The sequence below is a fragment of the Mastacembelus armatus genome, chromosome 5 (genome assembly GCF_900324485.2).
Source record: "Mastacembelus armatus chromosome 5, fMasArm1.2, whole genome shotgun sequence".
In the NCBI taxonomy this organism is placed as follows: Eukaryota; Metazoa; Chordata; class Actinopteri; order Synbranchiformes; family Mastacembelidae; genus Mastacembelus; species Mastacembelus armatus.
The window spans coordinates 11,058,185-11,081,442 of record NC_046637.1 but is presented as its reverse complement, the minus strand read 5'-3'; the positions used below and the strand labels follow the sequence as shown (position 1 = coordinate 11,081,442).

General features: G+C 38.5%; 1 protein-coding gene across 3 annotated transcripts in view; it reads right to left on the bottom strand.

Moving 5' to 3' along the window:
• Window positions 1-23,258, bottom strand: part of kaznb (kazrin, periplakin interacting protein b) — an 89,812-nt gene that overhangs the window by 52,971 nt on the left and 13,583 nt on the right. For all 3 annotated transcript variants that reach the window (XM_026306179.2, XM_026306180.2, XM_026306178.1), the window contains exon 3: window positions 16,911-17,068. In XM_026306179.2, the coding sequence (XP_026161964.1) occupies window positions 16,911-17,068 (158 nt within the window). The remainder of the gene's footprint in view (window positions 1-16,910; window positions 17,069-23,258) is intronic.

The window sequence follows — 23,258 nt, the reverse complement described above, 5'->3', positions numbered from 1 at the left end:
GCATCTATATATTTGACTCACTTTTCCAAACTTAGCCAAGTGTTCGCGTTAGTTTGTTCACTTTTTTGATGCTATTAATGGGAAGTTTAATTAAGTGTGGAGTGTGGAGGGTGAGAGTGTGGAGTTAAAAAGAGGTATTGATAAACAGTCACCGTGACTGTCTGCCTGGGTTAATTGAATATCGACTAATCCTCTGAACACTAGAATGCTCCCCATTTTTCCCCAATAGCAAAGTGATATAATGCCCTACTCAACTATTTATACTGGTCTTATCGAGGACCTTGGGATAGTATCCGCTCCTCATGACCAGACATACTAATGTCTATCAAATAATATGAGAACAAGAAAGATATAGTGCTTGTCAGGGTGTGTGTGTGTGTGTGTGTGTGTGTGTGTGTGCGTGTGTGTGCGTGTGTGTGTTTTAGTTTCATATAATAGAGCTGGGGAAAGTGCAAAATTGAAAACTAGAAGGAAAATATTTTCAAAAGAGTGTGCTAAGAAATGTAATATGTAAGTGGAATATGTCATCCAAATGATTTGTTTATTCATCTGTGCCTGGGTATTGTATATGTACGCTTGAGCTATGAAAAATCAGTAACCATGTTTCACAGAATAATTTCCATCTGGGTGATGATGTGAGAGCAGGAAGATACATCAGGGTGTGAAGGAACAATTGATTTCTCACACCTCAGCAATATTTTGGTCAAGGACCTTTCCTACAGAGGAGCTTGGTAGCACACATGGTGGATTGAAAATTCCATTTGATGAGGAGTGTTAGTTGAGATCAAGACATGTAGCAATAGGTGGACTTAAAGAAAAATAATCTGAACGTCAATGTATACAGTAGAGATAACTCATGGCTGTCCATTAAACTTTCCCAGAGGTATCGTTTGAGTAATTTTCTGCATTAGCTCAATAAACATTTACATTTTGTTATTACATCAGCAGCTGTAGAAAATTAGATCATCTAAACCATTATTAGGAGATGTTATTCGTTTTGCACGAAATTTGTCCCCTGTAGACTTGAGTCATCTCTGCATGGCTTCATTACAGCATGCTGCTACCATGTTTATTTATATATTCCAGGCAGACACTTTACTAAGTGTACCTCAGATTGCATGTAAAGCTGCTTTTAACATAAACATTTGCAGTTCTCAATGTCTAAATCCCAGTATGTTAAAATGGACAAACTGAAACAAAAAACAAAACCAAAAAAACGCAGGTTTCAGGAAATTTTATCTCGAATATAAACGGTGTCTCAGTACACAGCACGCTGCCTGCTAACATCAAAAACAGTACAAGAGTTTTAAACTTTTACTTGTAGGTAGACTTTGTGTATTCACCAACAGTGCAGTGTTTGTTTGTGTGTAAGAAACAGGGGAAACAAGTGTTGCCTGAAAAGGATGAGAGGAATAGTTTGAATAAGTGTGTTCTAATCAAAGTTACGAATTAAAGCTGTTATTTTGTGTCACTACCTCTTGCTTGCTTTTGCCAGCGTACTGCACGTGACAAACAAGACACTTTGTTCAAATACAACAGCAGGCAGCACTGACACATCTGAACATGTTCCAAGGTGAGTGATTCTACTAATTATTATAGGAATGAATTTCTGTGAAATTAAAAAGCAACTTGTTTAAAGTTACATAAGATAAAAATCATAAGTACTCTCTACTTGTCAATAAGTAAAAGGAAAAAAAGGTATATATATATATATATATATATAAATACCAAAAACTTTAGAAGACTGAGGTTCTGTCACATATAGTTCACTGCAATGTAGGTCCACACAGATTTATCGAATGACAAAGTCACAACTGGAAACAAAAGAGGGTAATAATGTCAGACAGAGAAAGTCTTTGCCCGAGTGTCGACACACGGAGACTTAGGGGCACTGATGGTATGAACAGCAGGAAGCGGAAACTAAGCACTTTCTTTTTGGATATTGTTTTGTTCTCACTCCTCCTCTGTCACTTTCTCTTTACTCTCTCACCCCCATAAGCGTCGAAGTTAATTAGTGCCTTTTTTTCTATGATGTGATATCTTTGCTTTTCACCACACAACATAAGTTAAATCAGCTACTGTATAATCAGAATTTCCATATGACCACATGAATATGAGCAATGTCAAGAGCAGCGCACCTAGTAATGAACCCACCGAGATTTGTTATCGACTCAGCAGTTTCTTCTCAGCTCTACCAAGTGTGACTGCTCTGGTTTTACTGCGAACAACTGGTTGTTTGGGTCCACCCATGCTGTTTTCATTTGTGTCGCTTTGATCCACGGGGGTCGTCAGTTTTGAGCAAAAAAAAAAAAAAAGTGCTGATCAACCCATTGTGCGCTACCTGCTCTGCAGCAAATAGTGCACAAACAAAGTTAGCAACTAGCTAATGGAGCATTTAACAGCTAAAAAACCCCAGGCGTTGAAAAAGACCACAAGCAGCACTAAAGAGTGTGAATATTGGACTCACATTTGCCAGATGGCCAGAAAGAGGACACTAAATGAATGCTATTGTTTCTTTATATTGGCTGGTTGTGTACATACATAACAGTTTGCTAATAATAAAGTCCCCATAACAGTTTCATGAACTAATATTATGTCAATATTGAGTTCAGTGGATGACCAGTCACCTTTTTTTAGTGCAAGTTTAATAAAAAGGACAGACAGAATGGGATAATTCAAAAGTTTCGAGTAAGGGGAATAGGAAGCTACATCCATTACTAATGGCATTTTGCCATTTTCCTAATGGCATTTTGCCATTAGTAATGGATGTAGCACAAATCTCATTCTTAGATACAAATGTGCTATAGTGGTATTTTGTGCTCCTATATAATTCTATAATGTAGTCAAAGAAAGTGAAATAAAAAAGTATTCAGTTGGATCTGAAACAGGTACTTTATCACAGGAAATCTTTTCAAGCTGAGCTATCAAATACACCTGTCTCTAGTGCAGTTGGCTTCTGATATCGCTCTACGCACTGTGGTCTGTAATCGCTGACTTTGCTCGCTCATTCAAACCATCAGCAGGATGCTATCAACAGGTCGCTGAACAGTAAAAGCCAGCAGCGTCTTTACTCCTCTGTGGCTTAAACTCAGCAGAGGGGTCTGATCCTTGAAGCTGGTCTATAAGGCCAAGATAAGACCTGGAGAGAAGCACCTATTATCTGCTGTCAAACTCACTCAAAATCCTTCCCAAGTTCCACTCCAACACCTTGCAGACATGTCCTCCTCCCATCTCTGATAGTCTGGTAATAATAAACAGTTGGACAGCCTCTCCACTTAGAGATAGCAGCTGACAGGGTTGTGGATGAAATGCGGTGCCAGAGGCCTTGGCGATTATCAAGATAAAGTCTTGTCTGCAGGACTCTGTGGGAATCGAAAGGTGAGGGGATGCAGAGATGAGGGAGTTAGGGTTTGCTATGATGAACTTTAAGACCTAGGGGATGGGAAATATGTCTGATGATGGAGAGTCACACTGAAAATAATTTCATTCCTACACTTTTACACATTTTTCCTCTCCACTGAGACCTATTTTGCTTCCTGCCTCATTTCCCCTCGATCTCAGTTCTGCTCCCTGCTGGCTGTTTTCTTTCATTGCTTCTTCTCCCAGTGGTACCCAGAATCCATGCTAGGCCTCAGCACATTCTGACTTTATAATCCCACTCTGCCCCGCTAATATTTTTGTCTTCAGACTTAAACATACATGCAGAGCTGAGTGCAGCAGTCATCTCTAATAGCTTACAGATCAAGGTGAGATCACAAACGGTGCCAGCATGAATACAAAAGGTGCATGTTTTTCATGTAGCATTACACACTCGGCTACTTCGCGACTGCCTAATTGAGTTCCTCACCCCTGTCATTGTTCTCTGCTCCCTTCTGTAGAAAGTACACCCACCCAGTGATGTTGAGAGAAAGAGATGTGTCTATATTTTGTGGGGAGATGGAAAAAAAAAACAGCTGAGGTTTATAACCATCAACATAATGAGAGTGTCTTGATCTTAGAAAAAAAGACTTAAAAGACTGTTAAATATCTCTGAGTAATGCTACGAGAGTAAAACATTTCCTACAACACATGGAGAAGATCACTTTTTGCCAACCCTTCCTTTATCCATCTCTCTCCTGTTCTTCAATCTGAGCAGCAGAGTGATCTTCAGAGGGCAACTACGGTGGAAATTACCCTGACAGAACTCTCTCTGTTGATTTATGATATACGTTTAGTTATTTATTGGCTAATCATAGCAGGCCGCTGAGCACAGGTCACAGTACACCTCTAGAAGACAACCAAGCAAGGCTTGGCTAGAAAGATGAAGGAGTTGGACAACTGTTTTTTTGGGGAACAGCAGAGACTTTGGGAGCTTTTAGGAGATCAACATTTTGGGAAATACACTTACTTGCTTCTTGGCAGAGCTAATGACCAGCCTATAGTAACAGATGCCACTGTAGTCTGCAGTGAAAACACTTTGCATTTTAGCTGAGACCAAACAGGAATTCTGCACTAAATAAGACCACAGTCAGGTTTACTGGAGCACTGCAGGAAAACAACTGACAGGTTTAGTAAGAAAAAAGAGCTGTGCAGTACTGTGGACAGATTAATCCATATCTGACGGAGAGCTGTTTCGGTACAGTATATTGATAAGGCGCTTATCCGCCTTGTTGGTGTGTGTAAAGGCACATCTGCAGAGCCTATTGATTAAGAGACTCATCTCACTATCATCTGTTTCCACTCTAGAGGACAGTTCCACTGAATAGCAGCACTAGAAAGGATGATCACTCCATCACAGCTTTATCGCTGTCCTCACACAGCTACTTTGTATGCACGTCAATACACTACAGCCTGTTTCTACTAATTCACATCCAAATGACATACCCAGTCATCATCTTATCAAAAAACACATATTCCAAGCAACTATTTCTAATTACTCGTTCTTTAAGGTCTATTATTTTGCACAAAACAAAAACATATTTTAAAAACAGTAAAATTCTGGTTTCATTGTTTACATAAAATAACATTATAGTGACATTAAGAGAATTCGAGTGTTCCTAAGAACTATAAGTCACTATGTACTGGGAGTTACTTTATTTGCTAAAGCTAATACTACAAGATCTGAAACTTGTAAAAACGTGTTGAAAAATGAGTAACGAGGGAAGCAGAGAGAAAGATAAATAAGGCAGAGAAATGGACGAGCACGAAGGAAGCCTGAGAGAGACGAGGTTAGAGCCAAAACATGTGAAGTTGCAAAGTCATTTATTATATTTCAACATTTATCTCTGCAAGAGAGCCATGTTATCAGAAAGACTAAATTGAAAGACATTCAAGCGTGCAGTAGAAAGTCAGTAAAAGGAACACTGATGACCAGCACAAGTTCTCTCAGCATTCCAAGCTTAGCAAACTGTTCTGCATGGAAAGCTTTTTCATGAACATATATGCAACACACACATCTGCACTCAGACAAATGCACACACACAGATAGCGCAAACATTAAAATGCAAAAGCAATTACATGTAAGCCACAACACTGCCAAAGAACTGCCAACCTGACAGCAGGAGTTTGATTATTTTAATTGGGGCAATATGGCTGACTCATCCATGAATATAACTGAAGGAAAGGACTAAATATCTAAAAGGTTTATACTACAGTCAGAGGGTGTGACTACTTCAAATATATTTCTTCTATGCAAAAGGGTGAAGCACATATGCAAATTTGTTTAGAGAGATAAACTGTGCTGATGAGCTACTTTTGTAATATGTCTTTTATTTAATGGCTCCAACTTATTCTAATTGTAAATGTATGTGATTTAAATGTGTTTTAATAAGCTGGCTCCTGCAGGAGCTGGGAATTGCATTAATCTGCATGCTAAATTAGTTTGTCTGAATCCAAAACTCGTCTGGCTCAGGGAGTTGAGCTCTTGTAAGGGATTATAACAGGGCATTAATACTAAGATCCATGGAAAGCAAAACAATGTAATGTTCCATTTGGTTTCTAGAAATTTTGCATGTGGGCAAACTAATTACCATTGTATCATTTTACAGGATTGCCAAACAAATGAGTGTGCTGCAGAATATGTACCCAAGCAGTTTCCTTGCAAAACATGACACAGTGTGATCCTAAATGTAAATGTTTCTAGCCACAATATATATCTGAACCTAATTCTGAGTGCTCTATGTGTCCACATTTCAAAGAAATATTTCTGCTGCCCTGCTATTAGCATGTCATTCTATCAAGAAAAGGAGAAGAAAATGGAGACAAATGCAAAAAATAGCCAGATGAAGTAAAGAAGGATTGAAGCAAGAAAGAGGATGACAAAGTGTATTTGTTGATCACCGGAGCCTAAAGCCATACTCAAAGGTAGTTTGTTTACTGAGTATAATAATTACATTGGAAAGCAATTCTTCAAGACCTAAAACATCTTTCATTACAGAAGCCTTTGAAAGCATAATGGTCATTCTGCTACTCCCTGAAGAGACATCTAAACATAAACCACAGATGAGGCAGGAAGGCTTGAGAGAACAGTGAAGAGCTCTTACACTTAAATACATATCTACACAGTTAGCGCACCCTCCGCATCACTTTGGAGAAATATACAAAATGTTCACCACCCTTTAACCCTAAGTCCCTTAACTCCTAACTAGATCTAAATAAGGTGATGGAACATGCATTCGCCTACAGTGCACTATGTTGTTCAAAATCGCTTATTACATGTTAAACATTATTCTGAGAATTCTAACGGTTGTTGAGGTTCTGTCATCTTATTGTTGCTTCCTGTTACTTCCATAAAAATCTAACCTTTCTCTGCTTCATTATAAATATCCTTTAAACTTATACTATAGTGTATATATTTTTTTATATCCTTTACATAATCGGCACTGTTACTAGCAATGTTTTTTTCAGATCAAGCATTACCTTCCCATGCAGTGGAGACTGTAGTAATGGTAGGTGTACAGCTGCCTCTTTACACATTTAGCAGTTACAAACAGCATAATCAGCATTCATTTGGAGTCCTATTTGCCAAATCCAATACTAAATCTCTTTTGGTTCTGTTTTTGGTCTGTACCAGCTAGCTTACTGAAGGAATATCTGGTTCTTTAGTTGCTAAATGCTCTACTCTCTCTGCTGCCTGGTGCTGAGTAGGTAGTGTACAGCAAGGTTTTAGGTTTGTTTTTTGTTTTTTTTGTTTTTTTTGTGGGGGGGGGGGGGGGGGGGGGTTGCAATCACCTGTAATCTGCAGTCAAAATGATGCCATGAAAAATGCCTAAAACTTAATCAGGTTACAAAAATCAGATTTTGCAGGAAAACAAAAGCAAAATGATAAAACGATGAGCTTGCAGCTATGCCCGCTGGTAATATCAGCATATTAACCTGCTCAAGCATTTTCTACATTATGACCTATAAAGTAAAGCACAAATTTTAATGCTATTTAAATGGGTATTCACTTATAATGCCAACTCACATGTGTTATCTTCACTATTAAGACACAACTCCTGTTTTTTGTGAGGGATAAATATAAATACAAAAAACACTGTCCCCCAGTGCAGCAGTATGGCTTATGGGTGTGTTTTTAAGAGCTCTTGGACAACAACAGAGATCTACGGCACAGACAAATACGCTAAACCAGGATCTGGATTCACAGTCTGAGTGTGTACGCAAAATCCATTGTTGGTTTTAATGATTGTATAGAGGTTATGGAAAATAATAAAACAGAGGCTCACTGGCATCATCCTTTAAATTTATAACATAAAATAGAAATAGTGACGAATTATACAGTACATTTGGTTGCATCCTGGGAGCTCAGAAATATAGTCATTTGCATACAATTTTTATGACTATCATTGTTTGCTGTCAACACGATAAGGACATATTTTTGTAATAAACCTAACATTGTTTATAACACTTTTAATTCATCTTTAATTGTTAAAATTAAGTGACTTTAGACTTCAAACATGACTGTGATTTACAATTCATAACAGAAATATTGAGCCTCACCTTGCCTCTGAAGAATAACAATTATAGCTATTTCAAAAGCACCTGTCTGGCAGTTTACATCAGGGTTGCAAGAGGACAAGCATCACATTAAAGTATCTTCTGTGGAGTTCATTAAAATACCATCTGTTCACCAAAAAAAAAAAAAATCACAAGGATTCATGACAGAGCAGAATGGCTCTCTGGGGAATTGTAAAAAAAAAAAAAAATTTAAGATTCAGTAATCTGGCAGCAGCAGCATTAGACGATGCATGATTATGCATGCTGATAGGCTTTCAGCTGAGATCCCTGGAAACACATTCTTACTGAAGCAGCCATACTGCAATAAGTGGAGCATTCAGGCAGAGCTGAGCACAGCAACCAGCCAGAGCCACACACTAACAAAATTTATACATGAAGAAACATAGGACAGCATAAGAGGATTCAGAGCAGGAACCGAGGAGAGCAGTCGTAATCATACTCATGAATACTAATAAGTCTGGGAAAGAACAAAATAGCACATTAAGAACATGATTCATTACGCAAAAAGGTGTACACAGCACAATCAAACTAACGGCCTCTATTTTAAAAACAGGCCAATAAAGTCACACTGAAAATGGGGTTTGTTTGTGACATTTCTAATCCTTTTTCCTGCATTTCCATATCACCATGCTTCCTCAGAAAAGCTTTTCATTATAATGTTTGAAGGCCTCTTTATGAATCTATCATGTTGTGGGTCCAGTCCCCCAGGATGACTGAGATTCATGGGCTGAGTGAACCGTGATATATACAGTAACATGCATCCAGAGCATGAGATTTAAGCATTAACCTGTTAAAATACAGCAGACCCCCTTCCCCTGTGGGACACTATTTCAGGTCTGCAGAAGACTCTCCACAACTATGACAAATTATTTACCGTTCGAAAACTCTAGGTAATTCAATTTATTATTCTGAAGGATTTTCGGTGCCAAAAACAACAATAACTTTGACAAAGAATCGGATCAGGCTACTAGCACATATACTAGTGTAAGTATGATTGGATTACTAGATGGGCCTACTGGGCACAGATGTGGTGGCCCTCAGGTCAGTGGCCCTTCGTCCAGCACCTCCATTTAAAGTAACTTATATTTCTTTTCAGAAAGTCAATGAAGTTACTAGGAAGATTCAAAAAACAAGAAAAAAAAAAACAAAGATTCAACAAAAATTCCCCAAAATGGGAGGCTATGAAGATATGTGAAATGGCAGCAAAGTCGCAGAAAACAACCAGAGACATGAACCAACCACAGTATAGAGGTCTGCTACTGCAAGTAGGAGGGGTAGGGAGCCTTTTACCTGTCTGTGCCCAGAGACCCATTGTCTCATAAACCATCCATTCGTCCATGGGTGTTCTCATAACTCAGCTATATTGGATCAGTGAACTTGTTGAAGTCACAGTAAAAGGAAAAATTACTTTTTCATCATGTTCTTCTTAATTTTTTTTTTTTTTAAAGCTTCAATTTGTTGAACGATTTGGTCTTTCTTTGTGTGCCACTCTAGCATATCATATAGAAAAATGTCAAAAGGTACTAAAATAATGAGCAAAACTCTCAAGATAGAAAATCATTTTTGGGATTTAGCAGCCATATAGAAATGACTACTCAGAGAGCATTAAAATTCACAAAATTTCCAGATCAAAATAAATCAATAAAAAGCATTAACTAATCATTATTAAAGTATTATATAATCTGATTTCAGCAATTTGACTTATTCTTAAGGAGAACTGAGCTGATTGTGGGATGACCACCTGGTGGCATACTCTCCACAGAGGAGCAGAACAGTGAATCGCTGTCTGGTGAAACAGGTGTAATGGACAAGTAAAAGGACTAATCCTGACCTCCGGTACCAAAGATTGGTGGTCTACAACAACCGGCACCGCCGGAGCCTGGTGGGATTGCAGCCGGATAACTTCTATGTTTGACAAACCAGATTACAAGCTTGTGAGGCAGATGACCAGAAACAATTTATGATTTATATGATCATCAAAGGGAATAAGCTTTATATGATGTTTCATGCAGCATGATCTTATAGATTTTTGTGGAATATTATGCTCTGCTATATGTTGAATTACTGGGTTTATGATGTGTTGTGCTCTTGCTATAACATACAGTAAAATGCAGTTTAGATAGTGAAGACAAATGTAAACATTCAATAGAACAACATGATTTCATGTGAAATGGAAAAACTAAAAGAAGGAAATTATAAATAATTATATTTATATGAAAAAAATAATCTGGCAAGATACAATCTAAAAGAAGATTTAATACAGAATTATCACCTAAAAAAATATTGATTGATTTGAACAGAAACTAACAGAGCACTAAACTAGTTAGATTGTCAGTGGCCAAACTGAAGATGCAGTAGTCAAAAAAAAAAAAAAAACTTCCATGTGTGTGTTGGTTGAAAAAAAATCTGAGGTGTGTGAAGCAGCTCGGGGCCATATGCCCACCTGGCCCAACTCCTAGGAGCGATTGCTTTTGGCATAGAATCAGATAGAAAGGAGAGTCATTTATATTTCCTGCACCACCCCACAAGCTGTGGAGGCAGGGAGCATTTAAATCTCGTCTAAGGTCAACAGGGAACCCAGTGGCTTTGATAATAACTATCCTATCTTTGATTCCACGCTCTTCTCGCCTCTGCAGACATTCTGCCTTTGATGAGACGTTGTGCAAGAAGGTTTAAAGTAAACAAGATGAGAGGGACAAATAACTGTATTTAGGCTGAGCTGACATGGAAAAAGTTAAGATGAGGGAAACTGGAGGCATACCAATGTTGCTCCACGTCACATTAATGTTCCCACTCGTGTGTGCCAAATACAGAAGATGATGTGCAAGATGATGTTTTGTCATGAATTATTCAGGTTTTCGACGCTGTGGAGGCAACTCCAGCAGCAACACCATAAGGAACCTCACCTAAGGCTGAATGCCAAATAATGAAGTGATAGCTCAGTTTCTTTCTTTTCTCTGAATGAGTCAAAACACAATAGGAAGTGGGCTCACATACTGGCACTGAAAATCTTTCCAGGGACCTTAAGTTTCCTGTGGTTAGCAGGGACAGTCATAGATGGATATGTAGCCGCCTCTACGCATCTCTCAGACTCCTGCCTAAGCGAGCCGATCCTGGACACGTACTCACATCAGGCAGACACAGCAACCACACAACAAAGGGAAGAAAAGAGTAAAAACATTTTCTGTCACTCAAGAGGTGACTGACAGGGAAAGGAGCCCTTTCATAACACCCACACTCCCTCTGAAATTGAGGTGAGCACCTTTGATCTGCAGAAAGATGCATGTACTGATCCGGATCAGCTTTGTGACAGTGCTCCGGGTTTCCATAGAAACATGTGCGTTCCAAACATGCCACACTTAAACATCCTGAAGCACATCAACAGATGGCTTCTGGAGAGGCTGAAAGAAGATGAAGTCTCACAATCTGGCATGCATCATTTCAACTGATGGAGGCCATATTGTCATCCTGTAATAGCCACAGTGGAAGTTTGATCCACTGAACGATACTTAATATACAAATACAGCATTTGTTTGATTGGTTGAGAGATTACCATGTATGTAAAATAATGTGACACAAAAATGAATGTATTTGCCTCATGGGATTTAGAAAGATATGTAATCTCTCATGCCCTATCGGGAAATATACATAAATCTACGCTGTCACTTTATGCCTGCACTCAGGTATGCCTAATCATCAGAGGTGACAGGCATGTTTTAAAGCATGCTCTGCAGTCAGCTCCAACATGGTCATTCTGATGTGTACTCATTAATCTTTTTTGCTCCCGTGGTGTTTCTGAGTGGGGTGGAAATGTGGAAACGGGTGAGAGGCGAATCTTGGCTGAAACTGCAGTTGTTAAAAAACAGCAACCCCGGCTCTTTAAAGTCCAGCCCATTTCACCCTGCAATGGAACACAAAGGATTTCACATAGAAATAGATGCAAAGGATTATGGGTGGACTGATTTCAACAATAGGATAAAGGGGGGGGGGACTCAAAATGAGACAGGAGATGAAAGCTCTGGCTTCCTCTGACAGATTCATGTAATAACATTGTTCAAACACCCAAAGATACTTACAGAACAAAGACATACTGGCATAGAGAGGATCTCAAATGATAACCTACATTTCCTTCAAGCACTGAGACTCAAAATGGTTGAATAGAAATAATAGAAATCATGGATCGATTTTAGGATGCGGATAAACTTTTGCTGCAATCCCTGGTGCACTTTTTTTCTTCTTTTTCCCTGACTATATCTCTTCGTCTGTATGTGTCAAACAGTTTATTAGCTCATTATGTACTAGATCAGAACTGATCCATTTTCTCAATAACAACTGCAGGACGACACAGCCCTCACTGCATCATTAATCTAGCCTCCCAATCTATTTTACTTTTGGCTCATATCATCCGTCTAAGTCTTATCTAGTCAATAATGAATTAAGGTAGATCTGCCAACATTGTAATTAAAATGACTAAAGTGGCAGCTTACTGCTCTGCCACAATCAGCTGTGATTTCTGGCTCACATGAAACTTTTCAGTTTCATTTATCCTAGGCTCTATTTTAAACTTAGGGAAAAGATAATGACTCTCTGAGACTGAAGAGCTGTAAACAAAAAGGAAAATAAAAAATAAATAAACCGTCAGATGAAATGCACACTGTAATGCTGAGTATAAAGTGTGACATTTAAATTAAAAAATATTCATATAAATTAACAAAGTAGGTTTACACTTCACTTAAACTGTGAAAATGGAAGTCTCCAAGAGTCTACAACAAGCATGCTAGTGCCTCTGAGGCTCTTCTTAGGCACCTTGGTGCTTTGAACTAAATGTTAATGCTCAGAGCCTCACAGTGATAATATTAGCATGCTGTTTAGAGGATATACTATGACCACAGTAAACATTAGCATGTCAGCGAGGATACAGCCACTCAGCAGCCAATTTGGTGCTCTTTGTATCATGAATTTTTAAGCCCTAGCGGTTTTATATTCGCAAAATGCTTAAGAGCTGAGAGAGCTTTTATCATTCTACTAGCATGGCCAAAAACAAATTTGAAAGAGGTTTACAGAGTATGCAGAGTTTCCCATTCCCAAACTTCCAATCAATATTATAATGAGACAAATGTGCTGATACAAGTTGGTGTGTATTTTTTATGTAGTAGTCCAAATCTATTAAGGGCTTTTAAATTATCACCTTAAGTGGATCAAGGTTAAACTTTAATAATTATAGCCTTGCTGACTATAATATCTTCAGATTATCTGATCTGAAATAACATCCTGTCCAAAAAATGGATCAGTTATCCAATTTGGCTGTAAAAAAATCTATAATGGGCCTCTGGTAAAGGTACTTCTAATTTACACAGATCAGCTGTGCTCCTAAATGCTCTGTTTGTCATTACTGACCAATACAGCTGAGGATTTGCTCTGAATGGACCCAACTTTAAATGAATAGACTTCATTTTTAAAGCGTTATGGTGAGCAACGTTTCCTCCGTCACGCCATCATCAGGTCACTATTGTAGCCCCGCTGACTCCTCGACCAAAGTAGCTAATGCAGTGCAACGTTCCACTACATCAATTCACAGCCTCCACACCCACTGAAATGCATTTGATTAGTCCCCCCAGCACAGCAACAGGGACATAAATAATTCATCTGTGCAAATGACAAATGAGGCAATCAATTCTGGGACAGCATTCAAAAGGAAACTATTCAAATCCCTTCTAAATTAATTTTCTGCCTTTTACTGGCCAAGGACTCAAAATTTTAATGCTGAATTCATCAGATGATGTTTTTACTCTTTTACTATTCCACTGAAAAACTAAATCATTTGGTGTCAGGAAATGTTTTCAAAAGATGTAAATAGTATCATTTTTTAAAAAAAAAACACACACACAGGTTCCTTAACTGACAGGATGTCTTGGAGATTTCTTTATTCTAATTCAGCAGCAAACCTGAACGTGAGAGCATCTCGGTAACTTGCCTGGCCTGAAGCACAGAAAGAATAGCAATCACTTTGAAATAGGACATCAAACATTGCGTGTACAAGAGAAGGAGGGCAGGACTAATTTCATATTCCTTCTGACAGTGGAAGCACTGCTATCCATGATGGGATCACGCCTGACTCTGACCCCTGAGACTCAGAGAACAAAAATAATCAGATTGATAATTTGTATGTTTATTGCCTGAGCAGTGACAGACTGTGTGAAAGCTCAATCCTTATGCTTTGATAAGGTGAATTAAATAAATAGACTTGCTGGATACGGAGTTCCAGTACCAAATCCATATCTAACATCATATCTGGTTATTGAATGCAAATAAAACTCAAAAACTCAAAAGATCTCTAATCAGCATAATCAGCATAGACAGCAGAAACAAGTTCTGCAATTTCCGTGTTCCGTGTTCTATGTCATTTTGTTTTTTGCAAATCACATTTGAGAAATAAGTTGCCTTATGATGGGACAATTCTATGGTTAAGATTGGATTTGGCTTAGGAAACTATCATACTTTTATTTCTAATAAATACTTAGCTAAAGTTAAGGCAACAGTGTGGTTTGGCTTACAATAATAAGCATTTGCTTAATGTTATAGAATTATTGTGGTCACAGCAGTTGGGAACAGGAAACAAATAGCAATGTCTGGTCAAAGTCTGATGCTTTGACAAGTTGTCTTGGGGCATTTACTAAAACTGCTAACTTTTTTTTCAGTCTCAAGTGCATGCCATATTTTTCCACAATTTAGGAGTAGTTAGGTAGAAGTGGCAATACAGGAGGTCCTGATTCAGCAGTGATAAAGTGTTCCACTCTAAATATTGATTTGATCTGCATGAAAGTCTAGTGACTGTTTTTTCAATAGCCAGATCATCTCTAGCAAGGAGACACCACACTGATGAATTTCTTGAACTACAAAAACAACCAGTTTATTTGTGGTTGTAGAGCAGTGTTACAGAAAAATATTCCTTTTCTCTTGCAAATAATTAGCTGAGTAGTCAATTAGTTCAAGCCAATTAGCTAAGAAGTGTAAGCGAGACAGTTCTTTTCCCTTTTTTGTTTGAACGTCACTGAAAATTAAACTTCAGAAATAGACAATAAAGCATTTTTTTCTTAAGATTTGCTGGTTCTGTTGTTGTTTACTGAAGCTGTGTCACCACCTTTCACAATTCCTTCAGCTCCAGGCATCCTTCATTTTCTTTGTGTACTGTATTTTGGAAGACTGTGTCAAACACGCTTTAAGTGTTCGGCTCATTTTGTCCCCATGCCAGTGTGATTACACTAGAAATTCAAAACCTGCTTTGAATTATTATGTAGTATTTGGCACATGCCGACATTTGAGATACAAAGACTCTCTTTTGAAACCGGTTGTAGCCTTGGAGTAAACAAACGTATCAACATACAATTGTCAGTCACATGTCAGTATCCCCTGGTGAACTGTTTTGTCCTCTGACAGAATACAGCAGCAAGCTCCCAGCTGACACAGGCATCCATTTGACACTCCTTCGAAGAAAAAAAAATGTGGAAAACATGTAAAGCATGTAGGTGTAGCATCTGACACAACAAGGCCATCAGGCAGAGAAATCAGTCATGCTGCCTGGTGTCTGAACGCTTCACTTAACATTGAACTACTGGCAAACCCCCCCCCCACCCAGTAAAACTTCTTGGGGAGATAATCGGCACTCCATCCACGCCGGAGGTTCCCACTCATCCATCACCCCCCAATGCTATATTCTTGAGTAACAGAAAAAACTGACTGCAGGCTAACAATCGTTCACTCCAGCTTGCATACCAGTGAGCTGAGGTGAAAGCAATGGCCTTTTGCTGAATTACCTTCCCTTTAATCAATGACACTGCGTTGGAGAAAATATCTCCAGGAGAACGGCAGGGGACTCCATATCCATCATGCATGTCTACAGTGGAGGTAAATGGAAGACCCAAATGCATCAACGCGTCAAGATTCATCTAACATTCATCAGAATGTAAAAGGAATATATGTATATAAAGGCATAAATGCTGCAACAGTAACAGAATGAATTGTCACTGAGAGGAGGAAAAAAGTGATTAAATTGTTTTCACAAGCCTGCATAAAGCAAAAAATGCTTAAAGAAAGATTTTTGATTTACCCTAAAGACTTAAGAGAGCGCAAAAGTAAATTTAAAGAAAATGTGTCCAACATCATTTCACAGAAACATACATTCTCCTCTATGAATTATTACAAAAAAAAGAAGTTTTCCACTGCTGTACTGTGGTTTACACTGTCCCATTTTAACCTGGGGCTTTTCTGTGTGGAGTTTGCATGTTCTCTCAGTTTTCTCCAGGTACTTCAGTTTCCTCCCACAGTCCCCCTGCCCTCCCTCCCATGTCCGTGGAGGGATAAAGGACAGATAACAGATAGATGGATTGGTTGTACTTTAAACAAGGGCAAAGGTGTGATTCCACTTACAGGATGAACACTGCCACTGGGACAAGAAATGCAGTATTATAGTAGCAGATTGTATTTTCACCCCAACTGGTTGGGGCAGATGGCTGCTCGAACTGAGCTGGAGGATTCTTCCATTAAAGGGAGTTTTTCCTCTCTACTTTCTCCAAGTGCTGGCTTTCTATGTAAAGATGATTTTAATGTGATTTGGCACTATACAAATAAATTGAATTTATTCTGTTTGTTTTAGAAAACATGCTTATAACAAAAAAAAAAAAGTTAAAACTGCACAAAACTAAGATACATATTAATTCTGGAAATGTCCTCATGTACTTTAATACTTAAGGACTTGTCCCACTGTGTGCACCTAGAAACCTTCTGATGTTTCTATCCTACTTTCATTACATGAATATCTTTCCTCAGCACTGAGCATTTGTTTATAGGTGCCTTTTCAGAAATAATCTTGCAGACACTGAATAACTTTGGACTTTGCTGAGGAGGTGGAGACTGACCTGAGCATCCATGAGCAGGTGTCTCATCAGGGTCATGGACTTTCTCAAGGTGTCCCTCTCTCCTGGCATGAATGTCTCCTCCTCATCAGCCAGGCTACAAGGTCTGGTCACCATAAACTGAGCAATCTGGTCGTTCAGGCTGTTGAGAGACTGGACCGCTGCAAAGGAGGCAAAAGAGAACTGGGTTAGGAAAAATGAACACGACATAAAACACACACACACACACACACACACACACATACATAGATACATACACAAGCATTCATGACAGCCAATCTGTGCTACCTTCTTCTACTGCCATGTAACTGAAAGAGTCCAAAGTTTGTTTCCTCGCTAGTGGGATTCCTAGTGGGATTTTTCTATATCAGACTTGTGCAATGTGAGACAGTTGCTTCACCACATTCTCCGCTCAGTCTTTTCCAACTGTTCAGAATAATCCCTCTTTTGGAAAAGAGGGCCATCATTAGGCTACATTTATTACCAAGACACAAAAACTCAAATTCAAACATTATCTAATCCTTTTTCCTCATAGAGATAGTCCTAGTAATAATGTCTATTCTGTTGGTTGTTTGTTTAGTTAGAGGCTGTATCAACAAAATATGGAGTTCAGAAATGTCTTTGCTACTTTGTTCAGAGGTCTCCATTAAGCTCTTTGGTCAGAGCCAGTGGGTGGTAAGATAGAAATGTCTGATCAATACTGACAACAGTATACAAGGTTAAAAGCAAGCCAGCAGGGTGGGCAGCAAATGAGGGCCAGATTTTTAAAAGAAACAAATACGTCAGAAAGAATTTTGAGGCAATAAGGTTTAAATGATGGACAAAACATCTAGAATATTTCCAAACGATAAAGGGTGCAGTCTCAAAAACCTGTCTGGCGTTTGAATATTACTCTCGGCATAAAATCGTTTCAGTAAATGGTCTGACCAAACTGATAAAAATTATATACTCGTTCTGTCAGACAGGAATAAAATTTTTTTTTTCTAAATTTAAAGTTGATTAGGAGAAAATAAAAGGGGTTAAATTCAACGTTAATGGCATTAATCGGTATATGTAAAATTTGAACCTGTCACAATATTCCACAATGAATGTGACACTTTGAAATTGCTTAGTCTGACAAATACACCCAAACCAAATGTATTTAATTTACCTTTTGATTTAAAACAGGTTGTCACAATTAAAAAGGAAGAAGCAGCAAATGTTTGTCAATTATAAAAGTCATTGTCAATTAATTTTGTCAAATGACTAATTGACTACTTGATACAGGACTAATTACTACAGAGAGAGAATATTTGAGGAGGTCAATTCCGGCGAGCACGAGGCAACGTGCAACTCACACTAATGACAGCCAAGGTCGACTTTTCAGCAAAACAATCAAAGATTTATGGCCACACTTTCCAGTCTTCTTTTGAACTACAGCAGCATGACAAACTGAGGCATGTTTACGAGCACACAGCAGCCCTGTAGAGAACGCCACATACATCAAATCCACACAGGGCTGGTGGGTGGGTGGTCGTGTGGATTGGGAAAATAAAATGTTTACAACAGCAGCTGACAATTGGATTCTAATTTCACGATCAACATTTACAAAGTCTGTCTCTCTACCCCAAAGATGGTCAAACACGTTGAGTAAAGGCACTGTGCTGCTGAAAATGACATGCTGTCAAAGTCAGAGAGAAGACACATTCTCTTCTCTCTGCTCCACTTTCAATTTTTATTCAATGCATTCTGTCACACACTGTGATACATGATGGAGGAGACAGGTGGCTTTCTGCAAAAGCAATGTTACTTTGACTACCCTGAATATGTCAGCATACCTTATCACAATCAAAATGTCACAGCTCATGGCCAAAGTCATAAAGCACCAGACAGATATGATGCACATGTTGATGCATGTTGAACACACACGCGCACACATATACACAAATTTGAATTTGTTGAGCCATCTGCAATAAGTGATTCCTCCTCACTCATGAATTTACAAAAAAATTTCTGAAACTCATCTCCAGGCTGCTGACATCCTTGATCAACCTTTGACAGCAGTTCAGCTCAGTTGAGCTTAAGGTATAAATCTACAATTATTCATTGCTGCCTGCACCTTCAACGGTGCTCTGGTTAGAGCAAACCAGACGAGGCAGCAGCACACTTCCCCGTCCTCTGCTGAGAATATTTAAGAGAGGAAACGTCAAACCATGTCTTCACATGCATGGTCAGATAAAAAATGAGCAGGTAAAGCACATTGGCTGAGAACTCAAGCATTAAAATGATGAAGAAGACGTCAGGAGAGGAGAATCTTGATATTTCAGGAAAGACCCTCTAGAATCCTGGTTCCTTTTGGGAAATTTTTGGCAATTTCTGTGCATTGTTTTGTTCAAATTGGTTCTTTGTATTGTATTCTTTTTTTTTTCAGCACAAACTCATCACAAGGCTGAGGACTTTAACAAAGCATTAACTTGATAGAAAACTAAAATGCACGAAAAATGCCTGGTGCATATGCAAATGTCCAAAGCTTCAATGATCACTGCTCAAATTATTATTATGGAAATGTTCAAGGTTGTCATAATTATTATTTTACTATTGCTACACAGAAGCTCTGCAGAAATGCAAAATTAAATTACAGCATATTTACAAATTTTTATTTTTGTACGTTTTTCACTGTAGGCCTAGGTATGCAATTTTAAATAGTTATTCACGGTTTCTTTTGGAAGTATTATTATGGCCAACAGGTATACAATAAATGTCTGAAATCCTTGCATCTGCAACTGGCTTACTCAGTGTGTCTCTATGTGATATTATAAATACATATAGCTACAGTATGTTATTGTAGATTTCAAAAAGGAAATCTAGATGAATTAATAATTGTATAAAACTTGTCATCACCGAGGCTTCCATTGATTCCCCACATCTCATAGGTATGTCCTTTATCCTGGAATATTTTTCAATAACTATTAACAACTTATACAAGACGCCCCACCCTCCATGTTTTCACATCTATGTATAATTTTTAATAGGTATGATCATTTAAATCAGAGAGATATTGAATTTTTGCATGAAGTGCACTCCCACACACAGGTGGCCAAGTGCTGCTGGTGACTGTGAGATGTGGACAGCTCATTACAATCTTTGTAGCCACCCACAGGAGCAGAACAACATCAACAATGAACTCTAATGAGGCATGTTGGTGTCAGCCTTTGCAGTCCTTGTGAAAGAAGAATATAATGTCTGTATGATTACTCATAAAACGCAATCCCTCTTCCAGAAAAGAAGAAATGGCAATAATAATCCATTCCATTTTCTATAAAGGAGATTGATGTTAATTTGTGAAATCACATAATATGACCAAGAGAGTTTTTTCTTTTCTGTTTTTTTTTTTTTTTTGGTTTGATTTTTAATGCATGTGTGGGATTGCAGTGAGATGTTTCCAAATCAGTTCAGTCAGCTTGTCCCACCAGAAAATGTGACAAGAAAAATACTAAGTTTTTTTTTTGCTTCTGCTCACTTTAGGCACTGACAGTTATAGTCCGAGAGTCACAGTAGCCAGCCATCCTCTGCCAAGTCAATTTCAGGAAGCTCCAACAACTTCACACTTGGAGCCCAAAAGGCCCAGAGCTGGATTTAAAAAAAAAACAAAAAAAAACAAGGGAGCATATAAGAATCTGAGGCAATCCCAAGAGGGGAGAGCTTGGCAACATTTCAATTACACCTATCCCAGATAAGCACACAACACAATTTTGCTCGGGGACAAAAGCCTGTATTGTACCTAAACCAATGGCGTAATACCATATCCCACATTGCATAGAATGGAAAGTAGTGAACATGCCACTGTAAATCTAACTGCAAGTTTGCAGAGATTTGGACAGATCAATTATAGCTAAGCAAAGTTTGCTCTGGATAGAAATCACTGAATCCTACTGTATCTGACAACATCAACACAAGCCTATAATTTTGTTGTTTACCTCATTGTTCTGCATCACTATCTGCAAGAGGGCTTAATTCACCCGCTGATAATCTGGGTATTGCAATTCCCCTGAGAATGGGGATACATGATTTTCCCCAAAGGAATATCTGAAAAATGTGGCAGGATGTCAGGATCCTGTGTCTCTGAAATGTTGAACAAACCAGAATAGCATTCATGTTTTTTGAGTATTAATGAATTTGCCAAACCATAAGCACACTGTGCATTACAAGCATGGTCCATGAGTGTTTTCTCTATGTCTGGCAGACACACACACTCGATCAATGGCAAATGCTTTAAATTTCTGCTGTCATGTTTCCACACTTCCCCAGAAAGTATTCGATCCTTCCCCTTTTGGCTGGTGTCCACTAATTTCTGATGCAGAGCAGATGGAGGCCTTTGTGTGCACAGAGCTTTGTCTGCCTTTATGGGCAAAGCTGGGAATATGTCAACATGGAGAGTATAATTGTGACATTGGATTTAGAAGATTGACCTCTGTGGAAAACAAACTGCATGGGTTCACTATTTCTTTGTGTCATCGCGTTCCCCCAGAACTGAAATGCTGAGAAGTCACAGAATCTGCCCAAAACAATCAAGCAGACAGGAAGTGAGGCTGACTGCCAAGCATCTCTTCTCTGTCCACGGCCTCTAAGAGAGGATGCATTTCATTCTCATTTCCACAGTTCCCACAATGCAACAGGCATGTTTTGTCTTGTTTAGATATCAAACCATATCGGATGTGATCAAGAACATCACACATGTCCACTGTTGGTATTTTGCATCCCACTTCACTGCTCGTAAGCAGGCATCGTCCAAACAGTGACCAGTGAGCAACTTGTGGATATATGTTGATTTACATACTGTGGAGATTTGATTGCATTTGTGCACAAGCAGGTCTATGAAGAACATCATCAGATAAACTGATTCAAACATTCAGCTGGATTATAATGAAATAAACGGAACATTCCTCTACAGTTTGCCTGCACCTTTATGAGACCGTACTTCAACCGTGCATCAGACCAGGTGTCTCCAGCCTTTCGTCCTCAATTTGACAAAATGAGACTGGCTCAGAGCTACTCATGTCTTATATTACTAAACACCTGTATGCACGCATCACATCAAATCAGTCAAACTGAAAGCCAAACAAAAACCATCTGAATAAGATAATTGCTGTGTACCCACTTACCATGTACTAATATCCAAAACTCACATGGTTCAGGCTACTGAAGACATCTTAAAGGCTCACATAGTGTACCTCCATTTACAAATAACAACCTCATCATTTTCATATATATGTAATTCCTGCAAATTAAAAAAAAAAAAAAAACAGAAGTTGTAGTTTTACTGCTTTCAGTCAATTAAAGGAGGCACATTTAAATCCAATTGGCACAATTTGTGTCATAACAAACATGATGCACATTTTAGATTTACTCACATTTCATTATCCCAGATGTTCACTAGGCACCAGAAAACGTCCATGAACTGCACAGACGTAGCAGAAAGATGAGGCTCCTTATATCATTTTCTAAAGGCTCAACGTGATTTAAGTTTCCTTCATATCAGTGATTCATTGATAGAGGCTCGTCACATCCTATGACACAGAGCTAACGCTGACAGGAAGGGATGGTAACCAATTTGAAACAACATTAAGCTTGCTTCAATTTGCTGAAATGTAAACAAAAATACCTTAAAACAGCTTCCTAATGCAAAGCCACAGGATAACTCACTGAATCCATGGCAACCCACTTTTTGTTTATTGTAAATCTTTCTTTTATATTGTCTCATAAAAACAAAAAATGATCACATTTCTTTTTCCAAAAGAACCACAAACATCCCTGCATGCCAAAACTTCACCCCAGCGTAAATCATTTGATTGACAGGTGATTGGCCAATATTGACTTGATGTCGGCGGACGTATGTGTATTTGATTGCAGCAGGTTGTATATTGTTTGTAGGAATGTTGAACATCTTTTGTAAGGATACGAGCATGCTTTCTTTAATGTGGACTAAACACAATGTAAGACTGGGGCAGAACAGATAGAAAATAAAACACTGGACAAATTTCAAAAATATATTACCTGATAGTGGCACTAGATGAAAGGTTCATGGATCTACAAAATGACAATAATTGATCCTGAAGTATCAACACCATATTTGTCAAGTTCTCGTGATATTTGAAATACAGTTTATAATGGGTTAGTGGTTAAATTGTTCTAAACCAGGGGTGTCCAACCCATGTTCATGCTAATTACCTGAAATACAATGCCAGATGAGGGTGGAGTGGGAGAAGACAAGGTAAATTGGTATTTTCTATTTCTGATTGGATGAACACACCTGATCCAGGTAATTAGCAGTGGGTGGAGCAGGGATAGTTGGAAAACATGCAGTTTGACCTT